General features: G+C 41.2%; 1 protein-coding gene and 1 long non-coding RNA gene across 11 annotated transcripts in view; one reads left to right on the top strand and one right to left on the bottom strand.

Annotated features, from left to right (window-relative positions):
* ECHDC1 (ethylmalonyl-CoA decarboxylase 1) overlaps positions 1-22,566 on the top strand; it is a 44,963-nt gene extending 22,397 nt beyond the window's left edge. For all 10 annotated transcript variants that reach the window (XM_042017372.1, XM_042017370.1, XM_042017375.1 and 7 more), the window contains one exon: positions 19,384-22,566. In XM_042017372.1, coding sequence (XP_041873306.1) covers positions 19,384-19,789 — 406 coding nt within the window. In that variant the 3' untranslated portion in view covers positions 19,790-22,566. The remainder of the gene's footprint in view (positions 1-19,383) is intronic.
* Positions 316-12,402, bottom strand: LOC121659369. The gene is made up of 3 exons (XR_006014299.1): positions 12,389-12,402; positions 8,145-8,146; positions 316-400 (listed from the first exon to the last, which is right to left on the bottom strand). It is a non-coding gene; the product is annotated as an uncharacterized LOC121659369 (long non-coding RNA).
* Positions 22,567-23,614: the final 1,048 nt, after the last annotated feature.

Genomic DNA, 23,614 nt, shown 5'->3' with positions numbered 1-23,614 from the left:
GCATTTTATTTTTTAAAACAAAATGAGTTTGTTGTGGCTGCTTTTAATTCTAGATTTTCAAATAGAGTTCTGTTTTTCACAGTCTCTGTTTAAACTACCAAACTGCTTGGTTTTGGCCTGTCCTGGGGTGACTGTATGACTATCATCTGCCCTATGCCAAACATGAATCCTGTGCCTTCCTGCATCTTTAAGCTGTTTCTCAGGAGAGGGGGGAGAAAAGCCAGGCGAATTTTTCAGAGCAGTTTGTGCTCAAGGACACACACACCCCCCTGCATTGCTGCTGCTGCAGAGCCAAGGAAAGCACCTTCCTGCTTTTTCCCAGCTCTCGGCTCCTTTTCTCAGGAGAGACAGAGAGTTAAAACTCTTTGCTTTTTAGCTAGCCTGCTAGCTGAGGCAAGAACTTTTCTTGGGACTGTTCTGCTCCGGTCCGGAACAACATCACCAGGAGGCCCCACACCATGGCCCGGAGGTGCCCATGCTGAACCCCAGCTCTGGAGAGGGCAGAGCCACACCCACAGAAAGGACTCTGAAATCTCCCCAGGTTTCTTCTCCAAAGCAAGAGGTTTTATTATTTAACATTATTCATTCCCTTTTCTGTGCCTGCGTGCACTCTGCTTGTTAAATACATAGGGGTTTTTTCACTTTCCTCCGAGGAATTTCTTTCTGAACCTGCTGGGGGCGGGGCTGCTGAAATCTGCCTTCTAACAGAGGGACGTTCATTTCAGACATTTTCCTCCAAATTTGTCTCAAACCAAGACATGGCCTGAAATATTTTCATATTTTTATCTCTGCCACTGTGTACTACATTAACTATACTGATATTGTTGAAGCAACTCACTTGAACCAAAATGACCCAGGTACCTCCTCTGAAATGTGCTCTGCCAGCATGATGCACGTCTCTACTAAAGTAGAGGTGTGGACAAATCCAATTTTAAAATAGCTGAGGTGGTTTAAGATATTACTGATACATTCTTCCTGTAGCAGTTCTTGTGGCTAATTGTCTCACTCTGTTTTAAGCTGGCTCATTTTAAATCGGATTAGGGAGGGCTTTTGTGAACTTTTACACACTTATTGCTGACATAAGGACAGTGATGAAAAGTGAAAGCATCTTAGGTCAGTCCACCTTTAATCTGGAGGAAGAGGTCTTCTCAAAACACCTCCTTCAATCTTAGCTGATTTATGTCTTCTTGGAGTATGACTCTCCAGAAGAGCAGCATCCTTATAAAGATCATAAACATGTTACTAGGGGGGAAAAAAAAATCAGTCCAGACAAGAGCAAGGTAATTAATTTCCTTTCAGACTTTTTCTGATTTGAAAATTGGAAAGATAAAGCTTCTGACACTATAATTATTTACTCAATTATTACTGCAAAACTGAGTAATGTAGAAGTGTGCAAGTATGAAACTTGTTTAGACAGCTGAGCATTTTAGTACCATTTTCAAGAAATGCTGACTTTTTTCAGTGTGCCACAGGTGAGCCTGTGAAGGTGGCTTGTGGTGTCTGCTGCCAAATGTTAATGTATTTTACAGCTCTGCATGACACTGCAGCCATTTCAGTGAGGTGCAGAAGTGAATGTGATGTTGGATTTAGTGATGCAGTTTTACAAATAATTGAACTACCTGCATTGGGTTCCTATATGCAGAAACTTGAAGTGTGTCTTGTGCTTACACAATGTGTGAAGGTAAGGAGAACAGATTTGGCAGGATTGGTTGAGGAATTTGGACAGGAAAACAGTAATGGTAGTGGATTGTTGGGCAATAAGCTGACAGATATGGGGAAAAGACAGTTGGTAATGAATCCATTTGTGCAATTAGCATGTCACAATAATCTCTGAATGCAGTCACTGCAGTGCACTACCAACAAATAGCCAGAATAACTAACTTTGAATTCTGAGCTGTTTTGTCTTCTATTTCATGTTGATGCCTTTGAGAAATCTCTCTGGGGCAATGTCTGCGTAGATCTTTTACATGCATCTACAACTTTGAAAATTTGGTCCTACATCGCTTGGCAAAATTACTTCCATTGTATTTGAGTGCTTCTGAGACACAGAGTCTCTTTCCTGCTACCCTGTTTTTCCTCTCTAATGCTTCTGCAGTCCAAGTAGAGGTGTGTCCCTGCTGTGTCAATCAAATTTAAAAGGTAGTGTTTTGAGGCAGAGGACAAGAGTGCTGAGATATAAAACTGCCTATTTCTCATACCACTAATCTCCGAATGGGCTCGTAGGTAGAGACAGCAGTAATTTCCTTTTCTTCTTTAGAAAATAAATTAATGAACTATAATTTCTTCAGCTGTAGTTGATGTTGCACAGTTAAATTGCAAAGGACCAGTTTCATTACTGCTGTAAGTGCTGAGCTAACTATTAGCTTATGCTAATAATACTGCATTTATCAAATTGGCCTTCCTTCATTTTAGCAGTGTGTTTTCTATATTTTTGTGAAATGTGTAGGCATGCTTAGTATTACATTTTAAGGTGTTAAACGTGTTCCACAAAACACTTAATAAGAGATACAATGAAATGAAATGCTATTTAATAACTTTGGGTGTTTGTGTTCCTATGATAATTTATGTTTATTTCCTTTTACAAGATGTATTTAGCAGTTTATAGGAAATCAAAGGAGCAGAAGATAATCTAACCACTGCATAGATGTAGGTCCACTATGACCAACTTTTCAGTTGTTTCACCTTTCAAAAAGGAGAAGTGGAGGAAGCCATAAAGACTTTAGTATTCTACAGTAAACTTTTTTGAAAATAGATTTCAGAACATCAGCACATGAGCTTCTTTGGAAATATTTCACTCTAAACAAGGATTTGGGCTTTTAATTTTATCAGGAGGAGCATTTAGGTGCACAAGATACAGCTGTTTGAAATAAGGGTGCCTCAGTACATAGTAGCATTTTTCATTGGACAGAGCCTGATGTGAATGTAGCAGGATGGGGTTCACATTCTCATGAGTTCTTGCAGAGTCCAGGCTCAGAAAGCACTTTTCATTCATGTGACTGTAAAACTGTTACACATCATCGCAGAAGAATCAGTAGCCAAATCTGAGAGTGGGTTCTCTGTAGAAGCCTAAAAGATAAAGGACTAAAATGTGTATGTTTCAAACACTGATAGCTGAATAGCCATGGAGCCAGCCAAGGATTGTTGGTAATAACACACTGTGAGAAAGAACAGGATGTGGGTGGAGAAGAGGGCCATATGGAGGTGGAGCAGCACTTTTCTGGGACAAATGTCCTTGTTCTGCTGCCTGGAGATAAGCACAACACAGTACAGGGCAAGTGCAGGAATGAATTTGAGAAGCGGGCATGCACTTTAGGGGGGAATTAAGACCATCAAAGACCTCTGAAGCCTCCAACCCACTTCCAGAAAGGTCTAGAAGAAAGGACTGTGCATGATAACTAATTTTCATAGAAAGTGAGAAGCTTACCTCCAGGACAGGATAAACATATGTATAAAAAAGTATCCCCACAAAGGCTGGGCGTGCGTGCACCCCAGGACCCTGGATACTCCAGCTGGATCAATGCTTCAGCCAGGACTGATCTCCCTTCTATTCTCTTTCTTCCTTTCTTTGTCTCTCTTTAATTCATCTCTCTCTCTTTCTCTCTTCCCTTTTACCCTACCGCTTATCCAAAACCCACTGCTGTGTGCTTATACTGGGGGGTCAGGGACTAGAATAACAATGTCCATGCCAAGTGTGTAAATTAGTAATAAAACTCTATAAGCTTTTGTGGATCCTCTGACTTTTGCCATTCCTTTTGACCACGAGCATCTACGAGTCTTGGGTTCTCCCTTCTCCTTAAGGGTGGGACACCACGTTCTCACAGCTTCAAGTGCTTGCTATGTGGCGTAGAACACTTTTTAAAGCTATATAGAATTTTAATCTCTTATATATATGTGTGTGTGTATGTGAGTGTATTTAAAATCTGCAAATCAGTTGGCAGTTTTAGAATTCCAATGCAATCCTACATCACTTGGCATTTTTAGAGCCCTGGGGGGTTTGTTACTACAGGTTTCTGGTTATGATTTTAAAAATCTCACATTGCCTGCCTTTAAAAAGGCTGTTCTTATTTTTGATGTGATACATTTGACATCTGGTTAAGTAAGCACTGCTAGAAATGGGCTCAAGAGCTTCTGTTATTTGCCTTCTATTTATGGACTGGTGTTGAGGGTTTTTTACCAGTTTTCATTTGGGATTGAATTTTGTGTGTTTACAGTCTTTCAGGCAGAGCATTTTTAGATGTAGTCTACAATTCAAATTACCACTGTTTGATTGTAGTAGAAATTTAAATAATATCAACAAAGCATTGATTTGAGTAGATGTTTTCTTTCCGAAGTTGTCTTCTTGCAGGGATTTACTTCATTCTAGGTTGTTTAGTTTGTTTTGGTTTTCTTTTTTTCCCTTTGGGAGGCCAAACCATCTTATCCTGGGTAAATGAAATTTTTCTTATCAGCATGTGTCTACATTTTAGACCACTTGTACCATGCAATTGTACATCCTTTCTGTTGAACAATCCTGTCTGCAGCTGATAAAATGTGCTGCGTGATAATAATAAACAGAGATAGTCCAGATAATAGAAAACTTAGATAAGGCAGATTTTAGAGGATGCAGGTCTGGGCCCATTCTGATACTTGCTGATACACTGAGCTGTTGGTCCAGTGTAGAGAAGCATTTAAGATTCAAAGAGAATATGAGAAAAGAGTACAAATGCACTGGAATTGTCCACTATGCTGGCATCTGTGAAGTGACTAATTGCAAGTTTACATAAACTGATATTTGAGGTATTTGAGTTTGATGCATCATTGCTGATCTTCACTACTAATTTTTTTTAATAGATGTATGTATTTATTATCAGATAGCTCCACAAATTGGTTAATATGAAGTGTGAGAAACACTTATATATTCCAGTCTGCTGATTTTGAGGTGAGGTTACACTGAGCTGTGGCTTTGTGAGGACAGACTGCCTGAATAGCTTCCTTGGCTATGGGAGGAGGGTGTCCCTGTTGCATAATCCCAGCTCACTTCTTACCTCTGATTTGCCAAGCAGCAATGAAAATGCCTGTATGAGTCAATTATCTCACTAAAAAGCAACAGAAAACCTGGGTTTTTCCTGTTCTTACAGTTAACTAGAGTGGATTGTAAGGGAATATAATATTGTCTATAGCCAGTGTAAAGGAGGAGCTAAGTCTCTAGGAGATGGCAAAGAACTGTAAGGGGTGAGAATACAATCTACTCCTTTTGGCTCTAGGGAGATGTTACATACCCTTGGTTTCCCCTGAAGCCACAGCTTTCAACTGCTTTACTTTTCACTGGATCAGCTTCCAGAGAATGTCTTCCTGAGTCCCTGTTAGCTGTTTCATTTTTCAGCCCTGTCGTGTGCTATTGAAGGACTATGAAAAGAGCTCTTCCTCTCTTTATCACTCCAAGTAGCAATATAGTTAACATTGTAGGTGTCTGAAGGGTAATCGTCCGTATCAGGGTTACTGTTCGTTGAAATGACCAGATGTTCCCAAAATGACTCAATTTCCCTGGCTGTAAGCAAGCATTGTGTGGATCTCAGCCTACTTCCACTGTAAGCATTGCCTTCAAAATTGCAACTTCCAGTCTTCCTCTTCAGCCCCCAGTTTTATTTTTGTCTTTGATCCAAAGCAGTCCAAGGTCTTAGTGAAGATTTGGAGCCCAGCAGGCTGAACCTCTGTGTTCCTCTTCCTTACAGATATATGCAAAATTGTGTGAAACAAGATAGCAAACTGTTTAATCTTGTTAACCTTGGTGGCTTCAGCTTCCTACTTCCTGGATTCTGTAGTCAGTAAGAAATTAATTACTATGCTGTGACTCAGCAGTCTCAGCAAGAATAAATCAAATTGTAAATTCTTATGTTAGATTCCTATTGTGCTTAAACTGTTTTGTGTATAAGGACTTCTGCTGTATCCATGGTCTGTTACTAGGTGTTATCTTCCAGTCCTATTTTGTGTGCTGATGATTCATATTCGTAAACAAAAAGCAAATATATAGACTGAGAAAAACCCTATAATTTAAATTAGCATGGATTTGTGTGTGTGTGAAAGAGACAAAGATTGTAAATAAAAAGATAGCAGGGGAAATTATACTTTTGGTGATAATTGGTCACACTCCTAGGGATATTTATGGGGCATCTGTTACAGTTGGCTGAAAATGTGCCTGCTTCTTGTCCAGGTAGACTGAACATGACATCAGTGATCTGAAGTTGGTTTGAAATTCCCATCAGTATATAATATTCTATATTAAAAAGTAAAGAGGAGAAGCAGCAGGTTACTGCTTCAATGTAGAGTTTTAATGTTAAATTATCTATCCCATTTACACCTTTTTGAGTTATATCATTGTGCTCTTCCCCTCCCCCCCAAAAAAAATCTCTGAAGTCGTATATCATATCTGGAAAACTTAGGTCACAGCCACCGTGATGATTTAAAAAAAGCCAAACCACGACTGTCAGTATTTTTTGTTTGAAATTAACATGGTATCCTGACAAAGTGGCAACATTCCATTATAATTGAATCACCAGTGATTTCAACTAAGTATATTATCTCTCTTTGCTTTAGTCAGAAACTGTGTAGGATGTGCAAATGCAGCATTGGTAGCTCCATGTGCAGAGACAGCTGAATTTCAAAGCGTGTCTTGTTACCCTGTGTCTTGTGAAGGGTTGTTAGTGTGACGTTATGTTGTATTTTAAGTTCTTTAGTGCAGTGAGTTGCAGAAACCTGATACATCAAATCCATCATAAAGTATTAGAACAGCTTGAACCTTGCATCTCTCAGGGCTGATGTCAAGAAATGCTGTTCCTTTCCAGTCAGCTGAGTTCAGGCGAGTGAGGTGATCTTTGTGGTTTTGACATTTTAGATGCCAAGCTCTGAGCCACTGTTGGGAAGCCCCTCCTCCCCTTTGTGTATCATCAGTAGAGACGAGCAGAAAATGTGATTGAAATGTTCCTGCCTTAAGAGACTCTTGAATTTGGTCTGGGAGAATTTTGTTCTGTTTTCTATGGTTTTGATAAACATACATAATGAAAATAAAGATGTGGGAAGCCAAAGTTATAGACATGGTTTGCATATGCTGCATGAAAGTGTGCACATAATTTAAAAGATACAATATTTCCTCTTTGAAAACAAGCTCCACTGTACTTTTTTTTTTATTTCTAGATGAATACTGTCATTTAAATTTGACAAAAAATTTAATTATCAAGCACCTTTACCTCCAGGTGGTCTTTTCCATCAAAGAATCTAGTAAAATATCACTGGATCTTTCCTAATGGAATTTTTTACTTTAATCTAAAAGGCATATCTGTTGTTGAAAATGTTTGCTTGAACAGAATCCAAATAGCTCTAGTTTCTTTTTTGGGAAGGAAAGACTCATGTAACATTTCAGATTTCCAGCATGAGTAATTTTTTTGTGAGCATTATTTTGGCATTCACTCACTTGTGTATTGAGGCTTTGGCAGCCTGTAAAGAATAGCTAAAACCTGCTTCATGGGTAAGACCCAAGTGCTATGGCAAGATGAGAACTGCTCTGAAAATAATTGTATGGTAACCGAGGTGCCTGGGACCCACTGACACCAGAGTAATACAAATATGGTCATAACTGTGAATTACAAGAAGAGAGTGTTAGTAAGATATTGGTCATTAGCTGGGGAGGAGAAATAGGGTGGTAGCCCATGGATTGCTATTGTACATCTGCAGGTAGTAAGGAGGATCCAGGCACTGCATCTTGAATGATGGGGCATCAGTCCAGCTGTATGGCTCTGGGTGATTCATGCCATTTTCAGAGTTTGTATTGCACACTTCAGGGGAATTAGAGCTCCCCAGTGTAACTATCTGCTTTATTCTCTTGGTTCTATGTGTTCTTAAATTGTGATCTGAGCCCTGGGTGTGTTCAATAACCCTTTGTAAAACCATGCTGCTCCTCGCCAGTGTGTGCACAGTAGGTGTTAAACAGGTCCAAGGCAGCACCCGTGGACAGGGCAGTCTTTATTGCTGTCTGTGTAGTTGTAAAAAGTTTTTCTCTCCTACATAGGAAAGACCTTTTAATTTACTTTTTCTGCTGTTTTCTGAAACTACTCAGCTCACTTGGATGCTTAGGCACAAGATGGAACGAGGGAGCAGTGTGTGGCTCACACAGCTTGTGTGTCACATCGCAGCTTGTGAAGGGGCCACCTGATGTGTGTGTGAGCACATATGACCTGGCGTGGCAGTGGTGAAGGGCTTCATGAGCCCTCTGGCCAGCCCTGTCCCCATCTCCACCAAGGCCTCCTGCATGGTGCTGCCCACCCCCAGCACCATGGTGGGGATGGAACCTTGGGCCTTAGAAACCCCCTGTGGGCATTGCATGTGAGCCTAAAGAAGTATCATCCTGGAAAACGGGGCAGATTCACTTTGTGATTTGGCCAAATTATTTTCTTTCCTGTCAGTTTATTGAAAAATGACTGGGAAGGGGAAAGCAAAATAAAAAGGCTCATCTTACTTCTTTTAATACTGCTCGTGGAGTTTTAATCAGTCATGCTTTTTTTGGGCCCTTATTTCTTACCTTGTGATCTGCCATCTAATTCAATTTTTCATTCCTGCTGCAGAAAATGTCTTTCTGCAATTTCCAATATCCAGCTTCATTTATCCCTTTTAGAAGAAATGTAGCTTTTTATAGCATGCTTTTTTCTCTCCAGCTTCTGTGAAGCCATGAGAGAGAAAGTGTCAAGCCTGAGGTAAAAAATTAGATTTAAACCCCCTAATCAAGGTCTGCTGTGTGAACCTCCATCTGTACCTGACTTCTGGGAGATTCTGGTCCAGAATGAGGTTGAAAGTCTGTGCGGATGGCAGCCAGTATGACAGCAGACATCACCTGCAGGAGACTTTGGGGGGGCCTTACCTACCTTGCCTTCATTGAGACTGCACTACTCCCCTTGCAGGGTATTGCTACCAGCTTCTTTCCCCATGTTTCTTTCCTTTTATTATCCCTCTCTCAAACTAACAATCTCTGGCCCTCTTTTAGCTCATTTTCTTTGGTCATGGAAGTGTTTAAGAAATAAATCCTTTTTCACTTCTCTGGTTGTTCTTACGCAGTCATGTCTAGACCAGTTTTAATCTGGGTCTTGCCAGAAGACTCTCCCAGACGGTCTTCTCTGCTGCCTTACTGAGCTCCTTCGTGCTACTGATAGAACTTTTCTTGATTTTTTTCAGTGCAGACTTTGCTAGTGATGAGATGCTCTTTTTTGGGGGGAGATGCAGTTCTCTGTGTCTGTCTATTATAATTTAATTCCTGTTATCCAAGGGATCTTTGTCCAGTAACAATATTATTTTTGTGCTTCTTCCCTGGAATGGCTTCCTTTGGACTTGATAATCTTGCAGCCTCTTTGAGCTGACTTTGTTGATTTTGGAGGCTCCTCTTCCATTGAATATCCCAATATTTGGGCAATAGGTGTTGGTTATCCACATTTTAATTTCCTGTTTATTCCTGGAGACCACATTCCTCCGAAAATGGCTCATGTCTGTTGTTGGGGTTTTAGTTTAGTCTGTTTTTTTTTTTTTTTCCTGTTAAAGGAATTTTCTCCCATATGCATGTTGCTAGGGGACAAATAGCTGTACTTAAGAAAGACAAAAGGGGAGTGGGGCGGACCTGGCTACTCTTTTGTCTACACCTGGGTGTGGGGTCAGTTCGCTCTGAGCGTCCAGAGAGAGAAGCTGCAGAGAAAGGAGCTGCTGCTTCTTTCTTTTTGGCCGTTCTTTCTTCCTGCTGGAAACAACGCCGGGACCCCCAAAAGCCGCTTTCCCTGCCCTGCTGGAGACCGGGCTGTGGCTGCCCTGCCCCGCTGCTGCTTTGAGCTTCCGCTACGCTGTAGCCCTGCTCGCCCTGCCTGCCTGGGCCTCCGTGGGGTTCTCCCATCTGGATACATCTCGTCTGCCACCCGGGATTTGCGTCCGTCCCTGCCGCTTCAGCCGCTGTTCCTGAGAGTCCGGGATCGGCTGCCCAGGGGTTTGTGAAGCCTTTGTTCCATCCCTTCCCGGGATCCCAGAGCACCAGTGCCGCGTGTTTCCCGAGCTCGCTCCGGAGCGCCCCCTGCAGCCGCGGGGGAACCATCGCACCTGCCCTGCTCACCGGGAGCCGCCAGCGCCCCTGCCGGCTGCGAGCGGAACTGCACCCGAGGGGAAATAGCCTGACAGCCGAGAAGGCTGGCACTGGGTTTGTGATTGCTGTTACTGCCAGAGTTGTTGTTGTTTTGTTTGACTGGTTATATACATATATATAGAGAGAGTAAAGAACTGTTATTCCTATTTCCCACATCTTTGCCTAAAGGCCCTTGATTTCAGAATATAATAACTTGGAGGGAAAAGGGGTTATATCTGCCACTTCAAGGGGGGCCTCTGCCTTCCTTAGCAGACACCTGTCTTTCAAAACCGAGACATCTGTTTAGCAATTTCTGCACTGGTGTCCAGTGTTCCAACTCTTCCTCTAATCCTTGTCATTGCTATATATTCCATTTTTTAGATTCAGGGCTCCACTTTTCAGAATTTTAGCATCAACCAAATGTTTTGTACTTCTAGATGAAAGTATGACTTTGTCATTCTTTCTTCTGCATTTTATTTCACTCTGGGTGATGTGAGAAAGTGTGATAGAGTCACATTATAAATTACTATTTTAAGGCCTCCTTTGAAGAATGCAATTCTCATTGTTTAGGTCCCTTTGCTCCCCTCTAGAAAGTGCCCTCAGGTTTCCCAGCCAACTCAGAAGAATGTTAACTCTTATTAAGAAAATACTTCTGTAATTAGGAGTCTATTTACTTGATCTGATTTTTACCCTGACCATAAAATGCATTGGAGAATCTGACTGGAGGACAGCAAAGGTAGGGGGTAAAGGCGATATGTGCTAGGGAGACATGAGAGATTTTTCTGGGCTACTTTATGTAAAGTTTGGTTTTTAGCTTTTGTGGTGAGTGGGGAGAAAATGGATGCACTAAGAATGTTTCAAAATAATTTAGTAACTATAAATAAAAATCCACATAGTCTCTGTAAAGTGATTTGAGAAGAGCTGTGAGAAAAGCAAGCTTTTGTGCTGGTGAAATTTCCTAGGATGGTATCAAGCCTACTCCTTTGACACTGTGATTTAGAGTGTGCCTAGAACACTCTGTGCTTGGGAGGCTTGGTAGGATTATTTTTATTTTGCTTCTTGGGTATCATTTTAATTTATTTAAACCTCAAATAAAGAAGGTTTATTGTTTTGTGATTTTAATTGGTGGGGTGTTTTTAAATCACTGAAAGGATTTGAGAGAGGTAACTTTCTGATGGGCTTGTTAAAATAAAAAAACCTACTTCTTTCCATTGCTTTCTTGTAGAAAAGGTTATGGATTAAAGCTAAAAAACAGGAAAGATTATTAATGTGCACAGTCTTCTTTTAGCCTATTGAAATTTGGGATTGCAGAGCATCTTTTAGCAACTGTATCTAAGATAAGCACACGGCATGCAGTTTCCCCAGACTATCTTTAAACTATTTTGTCTTCATTTTTATGTACTTTAGTAGTTAGCATTTATGTAGTTACCATTTATTCATCTGTCAAGTGAATATCTGGATTTAAGGATTTTCAGAAAGAGCAAACATTTAGGGGGTTTGCTTTTATGATGCCATGGTGGTCTGCACAGGCCATCACCACAGGCATGTAGCACAAATCCTTACTTTTATCAGTTTTACAGTAGTTTTGCTTTGTAAGTCTCACTAGTGCTGTCGCGGGTCTGAAGTAGTAATTGCTGCAATATCTAATTGCCTTATTATTTCTCTGCCTAGGGCAGAAACATGAGAAGCTCTCAGTGAGAAAGAAGATATGAGAGAGATGCAGAGGGAATTAATACTAGCAAGCTGTGTTGGGAGAGCATGTAACAGTCATGGCTTGCCAATATTCACTGCATTGCTCCAGTTCAAAAACCTGCTAAATAGAATTAGCAAGGAGTTATTGATTAAATGTTTAATCTGGGTCTTTTTGGTCCTTTAAAGCCTATCCAATTAATCAAGTGAGATTGAAAAATAATTGAAATTATGATTAATTCTTCTCAGGATAATTCCACTTGTTAACATTCTCAGAACTTGTTAACATTCTCAGAGAACTAGGGTGGGGTTTTTTGGGGATAGAGGGTATAGTAAGCTGACTTTCAAAAAAATCTTTAGCCATTTTGTCTAGATAGTCCCCTTACAGAGTATGTAGGTAATTATTTGATGGTGTAGTGATAAATAGACTGCCGAGACACTGCACTAGATAGGCAGAGAGGGATTCATTAGTCCCAGCTTGCTTTTTGGAGGAAACTGTCTTATTCTTAAGGGTCTAATTCTAAAAACATCTGTCATGAAAATTGAAGTAAGGACTGGAAGCTGCTAATCAGCAACTTTGCTGACTGGCTAAATTATTTTAGTATAGTACTGCATATTTCTTCTGCAGAATATTCTTCCCACAGTACCTTGCTGCTTCAAAATTCATTTTTATCGCAAAAATGACTGGTTAATACATTTGTTGTTTTAAGATGAGTTTCTGTAGTAACTATGGAAGGCTTGTGTATTGGAATATTGAACAAGGCTTACACAAGACAAGTTGTCACTACTGGAACACAATGTTGTCATGTAATTAACTTATTAGTGTTTAGGTTTCCAGGTCAGGTCTCTGCAGGCACAAACCGCAGCCTTACCTTTAGTCTTTTCAGGCTTTCTGTGGCTTTGTGAAAATATCAAGGCAGTAGTTCATATTCAGGTTGTGTTTTCAAGGTTGTACTCAGGAATTACTTTTGTTGTTAGACATTCTGGAGAAGTTAGAGATTAGCTTTGCAGCAATTGCCAAGGAGCATTCATATATAGTGCCTGAAGAATTTGTGTCTTATTGCTAAGGAAGTTCTGTATTTTCTTACACATGCTCTAATATCTGTCTTTCCATGGTGGGGAGAATAGATATAAGATATATTAAATGGGAAGATGCATGATATCTGGTGTATCTTTTCGACTCTGAGATTTGGAATGCAGATACCAGAGGTGGATTGAGTGATAGGTACAAGTTAAACCTTACAGATCCGAATGCCATGCTAAAGAAAATGGGGAGAAGGCAGTGAGCTTGGAGGATTCCAAACCCCTTGGTATGTGCTACATGAACTGTTCAAAATAGTGTGAAGTTCCGCAGTGCTTGACTGCTTAAGTAATGATCCTTGCCCAAACCTCAGGCTAACAGCATTTGCAGTTCCAGTTAATTGCTCCTTATGGTCCAGCTTTCAGAGCTGCCACTTGCCTGTGGGATGATCCCTTAGTATCCCTGTCTGAGCCAAGGAACTGAAGCTGCAGAATTATCTGGGTGCATTTGCAGCAAAGGTGACACTTTTCTCTTATGGAATTGCTTTCACCTCCAACTACCCTCTTCTGCCTTATCTGAACAGTTATTGCATTTCAGCCATTCATTTTAAAGCTGCTTTTTTTTTTCCTATTTAAGAAGCTTAGAATGCAGCCTAGGAAAGATTACTTGATTTATGTGGTGCACTGAACCAACCTGAAATAAAGGACTTCTTTTTAATCCGAAATCAAGGCTTTTGCTGTACAAATAAAGGAACAGGTAGTTTGTTTCTTGCTATGATGCTACAAATTCAGCAATCACAACTCTCTCTTGCTTTGTTTTAACGTATTGTAACAGTTTAGTTGACTAAAAACATCCCATCACTTCATGTGTTCAGCAGCACTTTGTGTAAGAGCAGCACTTTATTTTTGTTGGGTTTTGTGTGCCTCAGCAAGAGAAGTGAGATTAGATTACAGATGGTACCTGTGTAACTCTGCTGCCTGAGTCCCTGTCACTCGCTTCAGGAGCCTACCATCAATACTGGGATCCGCTGTGTCCTCTGGGATGCTGAGGACAATGGAGTGAGATTGAGGTGCAATTTTCTTGGAAGTGATGGGACAGGGATTGTATTTCTGGTGTTGAGAAGGTGCAGCTGGAAAACAGGGAAGAAGTGGACAATGGACTGGCTTTCTTGCTCACTTAAGGTCCAGCATGCACGCGAGAGCTGCTGTTGTTGTGAATTGTCCTGGTAGCACTCACCAAACAAACTTACAAAATCCTAAACTAGTTACACGTGAGCTTTTGTCCACTTGCCAGCAAGATCATTAAATTTTTGTGTCCACCTGGCAAAGAAGTTCATTTACATGATAAACACCATCTGCAGATAATGTCATACCTGACCTCTTAACAAATTATTGAACTTGCACTCCCCAGCAGTGTGTATTTTAAAAAGCTCTTTTGGCCATGTGTCAGCATAACACTGCTGTTATTTAATTTTAAAAGAGTTAATTAAGCTGATGCCGTATTGATGAGTTTGTTAGAAAGGCATACATGTTGGGCAAACTGTATGGCAGCATTGTACATCAACTTTGTTCTTCTGTTCTTTGAACAAGTGTTTGGCTCTTGATACCCTTCCTTCTGTTACCATTTTCCAGGTGGTTTCCTTTTTCCTTTAATATCTTTCTTTTCCTGTACCTGCAATAGTTCCATGTGTGGTTTGGATGGTGTTTTGGGTTTGTATGGCCAGGTTTTGGTAGCAGAGGGGCTACAGAGGTAGCAGTAGGTACTGCTTCTGTGAGAAGTTGCCAGAAGCTTCCCCTGTGTCAGGTAGAGCCAGTGCCAGCTGGCTCCAAGGTGGATGCACTGCTGGCCCAGGTTGAGCCAATCAGGAATGATAGTAATATCTCTGTGATAACATATTTTAAAAGGAGAAGAAAGTTACTGCACAGTTGTAATTGTGGCCAGAGAAGAGCAGGGTGAGAATATGTGAGAGGAACAACTCTGCAGACACCAGGGTCAGTGGAGAAGGAGGGGTTGGAGGGAAGGAGGTACCTGAGGTGCCAGAGCTGAGATTCCCCTGCGGACCATGGTGAGGCAGCTGTGCCCCTGCAGCCCAGGGAGGACCACAGGGATGCAAAGATCCACCTACAGCCCCTGGAGAAGACCCACACCAGAGGAGATGAATGCCCAAGAATGGGCTGGGAGGCCTGTGCTGGAGCAGGGTCCTGTAGGGACCTGTGGAGAGAGGAGCCCATGCTGGAGCAGGTTTCCTGGTAGGACTTGTGAACCCATGCTGGAGCAGGCTGTTCTTGAAGGATGGCACCCTTTGGAAGAGTGAATCACACTGGAAAAGTTTGCAGAGAACTGTCTCCGTGTGAGGGGCCCCACACCGGAGCAGAGGAAGGACTCCTCTCCCTGAGCAGTGGCAGAAACAACATGTGATGAACTGACCATAACCCCCACTCCCCATCTCCCTGCACCAAAGTGGGTGTGTGGCTGACCATAGACATTACTTTTCATCTGTCTGGGTGTCCTGCATCTATGTTTTGCAAAATATGTAGTTCTACTTGAAGATCTATTATTATTTCTGTAGCTCTTGCTCTACAGCATGCTAAAAACATGGATGTCTTTTAAATGTACCCCAAGGCCTTTGACTCTCGTTTATAGGGAATTTTCTGCTTTGTGTTGGTTCAATCACCTTGCAGATAAGGTATTACTGAAATTTACAGAAGAAGGTAGCAGATTCGGTGAGGGAACTTACTGTGACCCAAAGACGTAAGGTCTGTTTATTATTTATATTAATATTGATGGTTTGAGAGCAGGATGCCAAAGTATTTGTGGGGGAGGTAAAAGTCATCTCCTGCAGTTCTGGCTGCCCTCTCTTGGTACAGCCATAGCTGGGAACCAACCAGGTGCTGCAGCACTGCATGATGCTGGCTGCCTCCCTCCATGGTGTGCCAGTCTCACGCCAACTAAAAGGGGAAGATCAGAAGTCAGGAGCTGTGTCCTTATGTGACACTGGGAACGGGAACAAAATCCAGGTTGCTGACAACACATGTATTGTTTTAGGTGTCTTTTTTTCCTATAATGGGTTTCAAAAGCATAGTTGTAGGATCTTTTAAAATGCATAAAATAGAGGGTGGTATCTGTCCCTCCCTAGTAAATTTGATTAGTATCTTTGCCTTGTCAGAATGCTGACTATAACTCAAACCTTGAAGTCCAGGAAATGATTAGGTAAGGGCCAGCACAGATCTTAATATAATCTTAGTTCTATCAAGGAACTGATTACATCCGTTGGAACAGCTCAGTAACATTAGTATTTATAATAAGCAGGTATGAAAAATTGAGAAAGTATATTTTTATTTGCATTTTCAGCTTTTATTGTATATGCTCTGGCTTCAAGTAGCTGGGAAATACTTTAGCAAAGGAAAGCATAGCTGTTAGCTCACAGAAAGTGCCGCCTTTGGGGAGCAAGTGTACCTTTACAAGGCTGGGATTTGCTAGGCTGCAATGTTAGTAACAAGGTTTCTTCTCACGTGCATTGCCAGTGATGTGATGAGATGCAATGTGACAGTCAGTTGTTTGTGGGTACAATGAGATGTGACAGAATGAAGGAATCCTCAGATCAAAGGGGGAGGATTTGTAACATTTAGTGCAGCTGAGAACATTTTAAAATGTACAGCAGGAACATTTGCTGTAGCTCGTTTGCTTTAGATGACTAACACAAAATTGGATGTGGCCCATGGTGGCTGTGCTTTCTTCGTGGGGGGGCTGTAGTGTTTGTAACATGGAAATAAAATGGTTTCAAAGAAGGTTTCAGCTGCACGTTGAGGCTTATATTACCTTAACCTCTTATTTCCAATTTAAATTTTGAGGATTTTGCTACCCTTCACATTTCTGAGGGATGTTCCCCTGCTTACTATAAGGTCTTCTGTCACTTTGTACATTAATTACATTGAATAATTTTTTTTTTTTCGGTATTGTCATGCAACAGATTTTCTTTATTAGGGCAGGGAAGGCATATATGTAGGAGTCTAGTATATGACCTTCCCCTGGGATACAGGGGACCCAGATTTTAATTCCTTTGACGTGAAAGACAAGACCGGCATACTGTTCAAATCAGGGTTAATTTTGTATTCATCTACTACTCTCTCTCAGGCAGGGCCAGTACTAGGTGAATAAGGTATAAACAGTTTAGGAATAGTACTTTGGTCTTTCCAGCTTTTTGATGTCTGCCTCTTTATGTTAAGTAATGCTTGATGTGCTTTTCTTACAAAAATTCTTTTAATGGGAGATCAGATCTGTCATGTCTCAGAAGGTGGACTCAATTCCTTTCATACAATAAAAAGGGAAATATGTATGCAAGGCTGCAGCTGGGAGCATTCAGAGGCTGATCCCAGGCTGGCTTGCCAGCTGCTTCTGCCTCTTCAGACATGAGCTCAGGTCTCCATTGCTTCCTGGGCACAGGGACTGCAAGTGAGTGATAAATCTAAAAGAGAGTATGATGGGTGGTTTCTGTAAGAAATGGTGTGACTTCATAGTTGAAAAGTCTGAAAAACCATAGATACCTTTCTTAAGCCTGAAAGCAGTCCAATACTGCAGTTACACCTTCCACTGACTGCCGCTTAGCTCAGTATTTTCTGTGAGGCTTGTTCAAAGGAGCATTGTGGGAAGAGGTGAATCCCAGTGAGGTTCTGGAAGCTGCAGCCTCACAGTCTCTCTGTGAGTTAAGCGGTCAGTGGTTTATTTTCCTTTAATTGTATTTGGTTCCATTTTCTCTGAGGGAGGTAAAGACATTGCAGGGAAACAGAGCCCTTCCCACATACTAAACATTGTCTGAAACAATCTCAGATTCAATATACAAGGGCAACATGGCCTCCCTGACCTGTGGTGGCTGTCCTGTGAGACTGCCTACGGGTTGTCTAGCATCAGATGCACAGCTGCCTATAACCCTTTCTTTTCTAGTGCCTCACATCACTCAGTACAGCTAGAATTAAACCCGTAATAATGTTTTCATTATTGCTTTTCCAGTGGGACACTGGATGTGAGCAAATTGCAGAGTAAACTGAGCCAGTAAAGGAGTTTTGGAATACTTGCAGAGTCATTCTTTTGAGAGAAGAGACCTGAACTCCCTGGGATTTGCTGGGTCTGGGAAGCACTTGATAATATTAGCTTAAAGCCTTTCCTCCCCTGCAATACTCTGCTTTCTTCCTTTTGTCACACAACCTTCCTCTGCTATCTCTACAGAAAGGCTTTCATGCAATCTGGTCCGTCAGCTGTTGCTTTTGTGCATTGTGCTGGATCTGGGATAAAGCGTAAGCTCTTCAATTCTGATGCTGTACAGTGTGGCATGAATGCTGATGGTGCTCTGGTTAAGAATAAAGCAACCAAGCAAACTTACAATTAACAATAACTAAGCAGATGTGAGAACAGTGAGTTCTTAGAAGTAGTTGCATTTTTAAAGATTTTTCCTTTCCCCTTTCAAAGCTGTTCACCTTGGTATTTTCACTATGGAAAACTGCATTGTTAGGAAACAGACTTGTGTGTAGACCTCAGTATCCCAAGATTTGTCTTCAAAAAGCCAATTAGTGCTTGAAGTAGAAGTTAATCTACTTCACAAGTGTAATTTCCATCCTTTGCCTTACAATCAGCAGCAAGCAACCACACTGCAGAATATCACCTTGAGAAAGAGCAAGTACTGGTCTGTTTCTGTACATTTTTTCTATGTGTTTCTATTTCTAGTGGTTTTTTCCACTAACCTAACGTGTGTCAGTGTGACCACTGTGTGAAGACAGAATAATCTGCTGCAGCAGCAGAGCTCCTCCAAGGAGATAGCTTAATGAGCCCTAGGGTGAGTTCTTAAGTAAAGGGGGTGAGAAGCTGTAGAAAAGAAGCATAGAAAAGAAAGATGTGAAATCTTTGGAAAGAGGAATGTTACTTATCTTGTAGAGGGGAGCAATTCTATTACACACTGCAAGCATAAATAAAAAGCAATTCTATTGTGCATTGTGAGCCATAAGTTGAGCATCCATCCCGATTTCCCTCGCTGTAATGAGCAGTTAGAAATCAAACTCACATGGATCTCTAAAATATGGAATGAAAAAGCACCACCTGTGCTGTAATCACCACCGTGCTGACAGAACCTCCCCACTTCACATCAGTACTAAGACCACAATCCATCCTCTTGAGAAATGTTTTGCACATTAGTTTTGTTTGGGTTTTACCCAACACCCTTTGCAAGGCAGTGTCTCACTGGGAATAAATGTAACATGTCCTCTGTCTGCAGTTCTGTTTTCAACACTTTTAGAACTGACTACAGGTATCAGTATGGGCACTAAGCATCTTTACTTGTAGCTGCCTATGTATCTAATTTTGAGAAGGGCCAAAAGCTGCAGTTATGGCACCATGTGATGTAAAAATTAAGATACTCCAGCTCTGGCTGTAATGAGCATGCTGTCAAGTTGTATCAGCCTTTGGAAGCAGAAGGGAGGAGAAAATAGAAAATCGAGGACCGTTGAGCTGAAAACGAAAGTCGATACATGGATTGACCTCTGTGTTTGTTCTTCATTGACAGGTTGATGACACCTGGAAATGAAATTCGGTTTGTCCACAAGCACATGGGCCTGGTGCCCGGCTGGGGAGGAGCTGCCCGGCTGGTGCGGATCGTGGGCAGCGGGGCAGCCCTGCAGCTGCTGGGCGGGGCTGCCCGGGTGGACCCCGAGAGAGCTCTGCGCCTGGGGCTCTCCGAGGAGACGCTGCCGTCCTCAGACGAAACCACGGCGTTGGGAGAAGCCCGGGCCTGGCTGAATCAGTACACAGAGGGTCCGACCACTGTGATTCGGGCTGTGAAAAAGGTGGTGACAGCAGGAAGAGAGCTCCCACTGGAAGCTGCCCTAAGAACAGAGAAGGACATTTTTGGAACTGTGTGGGGTGGGCCTGCCAATTTGCAGGCATTGGATAGAAGACCAAAACAAAAATGATGGTTTATGCATGAGGAATGGGCTTGACCTTTTTGCAAACAAAGCTTTCAGTAAAGCAGCCATTAAACGGAATCATTTAAGGACTTGTCCATTTAAAATGGCCTTAACATTCCTGCCATTTAAGTCAGGCAGGCGTATTTGGTGTGCAACCACAGAGACATCCCGGGCAGATTCTCTACTGTCTTAATCACCCACTGAATGGAGATTAGTGAAATTAGTATGTAAAGGTAAATACTATGCTGAAAATAGAACTATAATTCATTTGAAACGAGGCTGAAGATTATTTTATTTGGTGTTAATTTTGGTTTTTTAACTGGTATGGATATTAATTACTTGAAAGTTATGAGGTTTATTCATTTGCAGAACAGGTGCATCTAAAGCTGCAAAATATGAGCTTCCCAACCAGTGTCTTTAAGCAGCTTGGAAAAGATGATAACTAGTGAGAGGATAGCTTTTATTTTTTCATTTCTAGTTCTTCATATAATTGCTGAGAAAATATCCTTGGATACTTCAATTTTAATGGTGCTTTTACAGGAGAAGCCTTAAGTTAGTGAGAAGCTTCTAGCACTCATTCACTGACACTGATTCAGGTTTTTAAATGTATTTTGGTGTCTTCTCACTGCTCAAGGAATCAACTACCTACACATGCATCTGCACATTCCCATATCCTGTACCTGTGCAAAGCTGCTGGCCTGGTTCTTCACACAGAATCTAGCTGAAATCTTGGAAGGCCATGATGTATCATGCCCCAAAAGGGCTTGTCCTTAAGTGACTGGGTGATGTGAGTACTTCAGCATTCTGGTAAGATGTGTGTGGATATGTCTATGTCTTTCTTCAATGCATTTTTGCTGGTACGGTGTGTTTGGGCTGACTAGAAGATTTGGAACTCAGTCTCCACTTCATGCCAGTGACTATGCAAGTAATTGGATAACTCAGTGGGGAAAGTTTTCCCTTTAGATATTAGAAACTGACACAGAGTGCCTGCTTTAAAAATAAGCATCTGTGAGAGCAAAACCATACAGATATATCTGTGACTGAGAGTTTCCTGTACTGTTGGTTAGGATGCACTTGTCTCTAAATCCAGCAGGAACTGAGATCTGAGCCAAGGACCTAAGTACCCTGTGGGGGCATGTAAAGAAGGAAGCTCTGGGCTGTGTGCCACTGTCATGCATTCTTGCTCTGACAAGGCATAACTAGTTCTAGATCATGGAACAAGCTCCCTTAAGAAAAGAAGGCAGTATCTTGGATGGAAATCCATGTTATGATTTCTACAAGTGTGGCAGGACTCCTGAGTTTTAGACAGCAAGGTAACTACATGTGTTTGAGGATTTGGGGACAAATCGATGTTGGGAATTAGGCTTGGATTGCCTGTTAAGATTCTGTAGGTTTCGAGCAGATTCTGTGATCTGCTAGGGATGTTTTACTGTATGGTTTTCACAGCAATGAATATAGCCTGGAGCAACCAAAAGAAATGCTGAAGAAAGGGATGTTTTGAGTTGGCATTTCAGAGAAGGAACTTGCCTCCACCCTGTTGATCCTGCACCTTTGCCTTTATATCTGAAGCACTAATGGAGGAAGATTTCAAATCTCTCTTCCCCAAAAAATAAAGTTCAATTTTTACTTTCAGGTTAGAGAAGAGACAGGAATGAGAACATGAGGAAGAGAGTAGTGTTTTGGTTTGTGCCTTTCCTCCCCCTGCTCCTTTTAATCCAGTAGCTCAGTTGTCACTCCCATGTAGCTAGATTATTTCCCATGCCCTAAAGAACTTCAAACCCGTTACTTCACAAGTGCCTAAGTTTTAGTATAGTCAGCCAGCACTTGACTGTTTAGTAGTGAAGCTGTTCTGCTTTTCATGAAGTTTCTCAAGACTCATGAGGGATTCCAGACTGCAGCATCACTGAACCTTCAAGGTACACTCCAGTCCATACTCATGCAGCTTTTTGAAGCAATAGCACATCATGTTGTTACGAGTGAAAAAAATGTGTTTTAAAGGACAGCTGGTTATGTCTTTGCTTTTAGCAAGAATTAATGTGCTATTACTAATACTGTTACTGTTTTTAAAATTGGTGTGAAAATTGCTTAGAACCTGAGCAAGACCCTTGAATCTTTTTTCTTTAGTGTATTAGGCTTGTAAGTGTATTCTGTGTACTGGGTAATAGAAATTTGAAAGGGAGGATATTGTAGGACAAAGGCAGAATCTGGTTTCTTTCACATTTTGAACCAGATTTGTGCTGGCAGTAAGTGAATGGTAACTACACCTATGGGGCATCTCTTCCCATTTTGATTTCTAGACAACGAGCTTCTCATTTCAGCAAATGTATTTCCCCAGCCACCCTCTCTGATTTGTATCAAAGGCCAGTGTCTGCTTCTAAGAAAACAGGACAAGTAATTAACTAGTACAGACCAAGACACATTCAGAACAGTTTTACAAACAGTTACGGAAACCCATTTTGTTGGTATCATAAATATACCAAACACAGGTACAGGACATTCTGAAGATCACTACAGGTTAGTAGTCTAATACCATATTCTCTGGTTTATTTTCTTCTAAAAGGAAGATGAGTCCTTCATACAGAAACCAGCCCAACTAAATTACCATGAATGCTAGGATGAGAGTTCCAGACTGAGATGAAATGGAATCCCATTTTACCCAGTTGAAAACTAAATGCTTTATTTCACAAAATACTTTCTTATCATCTGAAAGTGACAAATACCTTTAACCAGCAGTTGATAAGTGTTTGTATTTCCTTTACAATTATTAAAGATGTCAAGCTTCATCTCAGGGTTTATTTTTCCCTTCTGAAATGGCTTAAAGACAAACAAGCACTAAATGAGCAAAATAAATTAGAAACATCCAAAGTGATAGTCCCAGTCTCCTAATTAAATAGCATGCCAGCATTTTTACTTCCTAGGGGCTAGTTTGCCAGCTTCCTCCTCAGCAAACTAAGTTTCCTATTGCATTGTGAAATGTCTGTCTTGTTTTTCCTGTGTACTGGGACAACCCAAGGGTTTAATAGGGGTGTGGATTCTGTACCAAGCTTGTAAAGGTTGGATACTGGAGATCACTTTTAGCAATACAGATGCTTCTATCTTACTTGCTGCTGATAGAAATATATTTACCAAATGATCAATCTAGATAAGCAAGGTGTTCTTGCAGAATGCTTGGTTCACTATCTGATTTATATCTTTTGTAGCCATGAAATAGGATTCCTGTATCTGTGGTTATCTGTTCTGGAAATCATGAGATGCTGTAGATTTCATAGTTTTTAAATTTCCTTTTTCATTTTCCCTTCTGCTCCCCTGTGCATTTCTCTGGCTATGCTGTACAAGTCAAAAATCACATAGTGCATGTAATTACAGCCAACCACATAATGCAGTGTGGCTGTGGCTTTGCTAAAATAGGCAGAGAACACATTTCCTACTGAAAGTAATGGTTTAAATATAAGATGGGAATTATCGGTTACTACTTTTCCCTAGCTTGATCTGGGGAGTGCATTTGCCACTCTGACGACTGGCTATTAAGCTCTCACCAGCCTCACTTTAACTAATTTTAGTGTTTCACAGCTGCAGTCACCCAGCAGAAGCCAAAAGCAGCATCACAGGTGTGGGGCTGAACTCTCTACTTGGGTCAAAAACCCCAAGGATAACCACTGATAGAATTATTTGTGGGTTGTTTGGGCTGCAAATCCTTAAATTAAGTATATAGTGAGTCATGTTCCTCTATTTTGTTTCTTGCTTTTTTTCAACCCATACTCTCACTTAAAGTGTGTGCACGTAGCTGAAGTGTTCTTTCTTTGTGCTACAAAAGCCTTCAATAAGTCAGAC

The sequence above is a fragment of the Corvus kubaryi genome, unplaced genomic scaffold, assembly GCF_017639235.1.
Source record: "Corvus kubaryi isolate FWS band 111438036 unplaced genomic scaffold, C.kubaryi_AGA036_p1.0 split3-73, whole genome shotgun sequence".
Lineage (NCBI taxonomy): Eukaryota > Metazoa > Chordata > Aves > Passeriformes > Corvidae > Corvus > Corvus kubaryi.
Note: the sequence above shows the minus strand (reverse complement) of the source record. Positions and strands in the feature narration are given on the sequence as shown.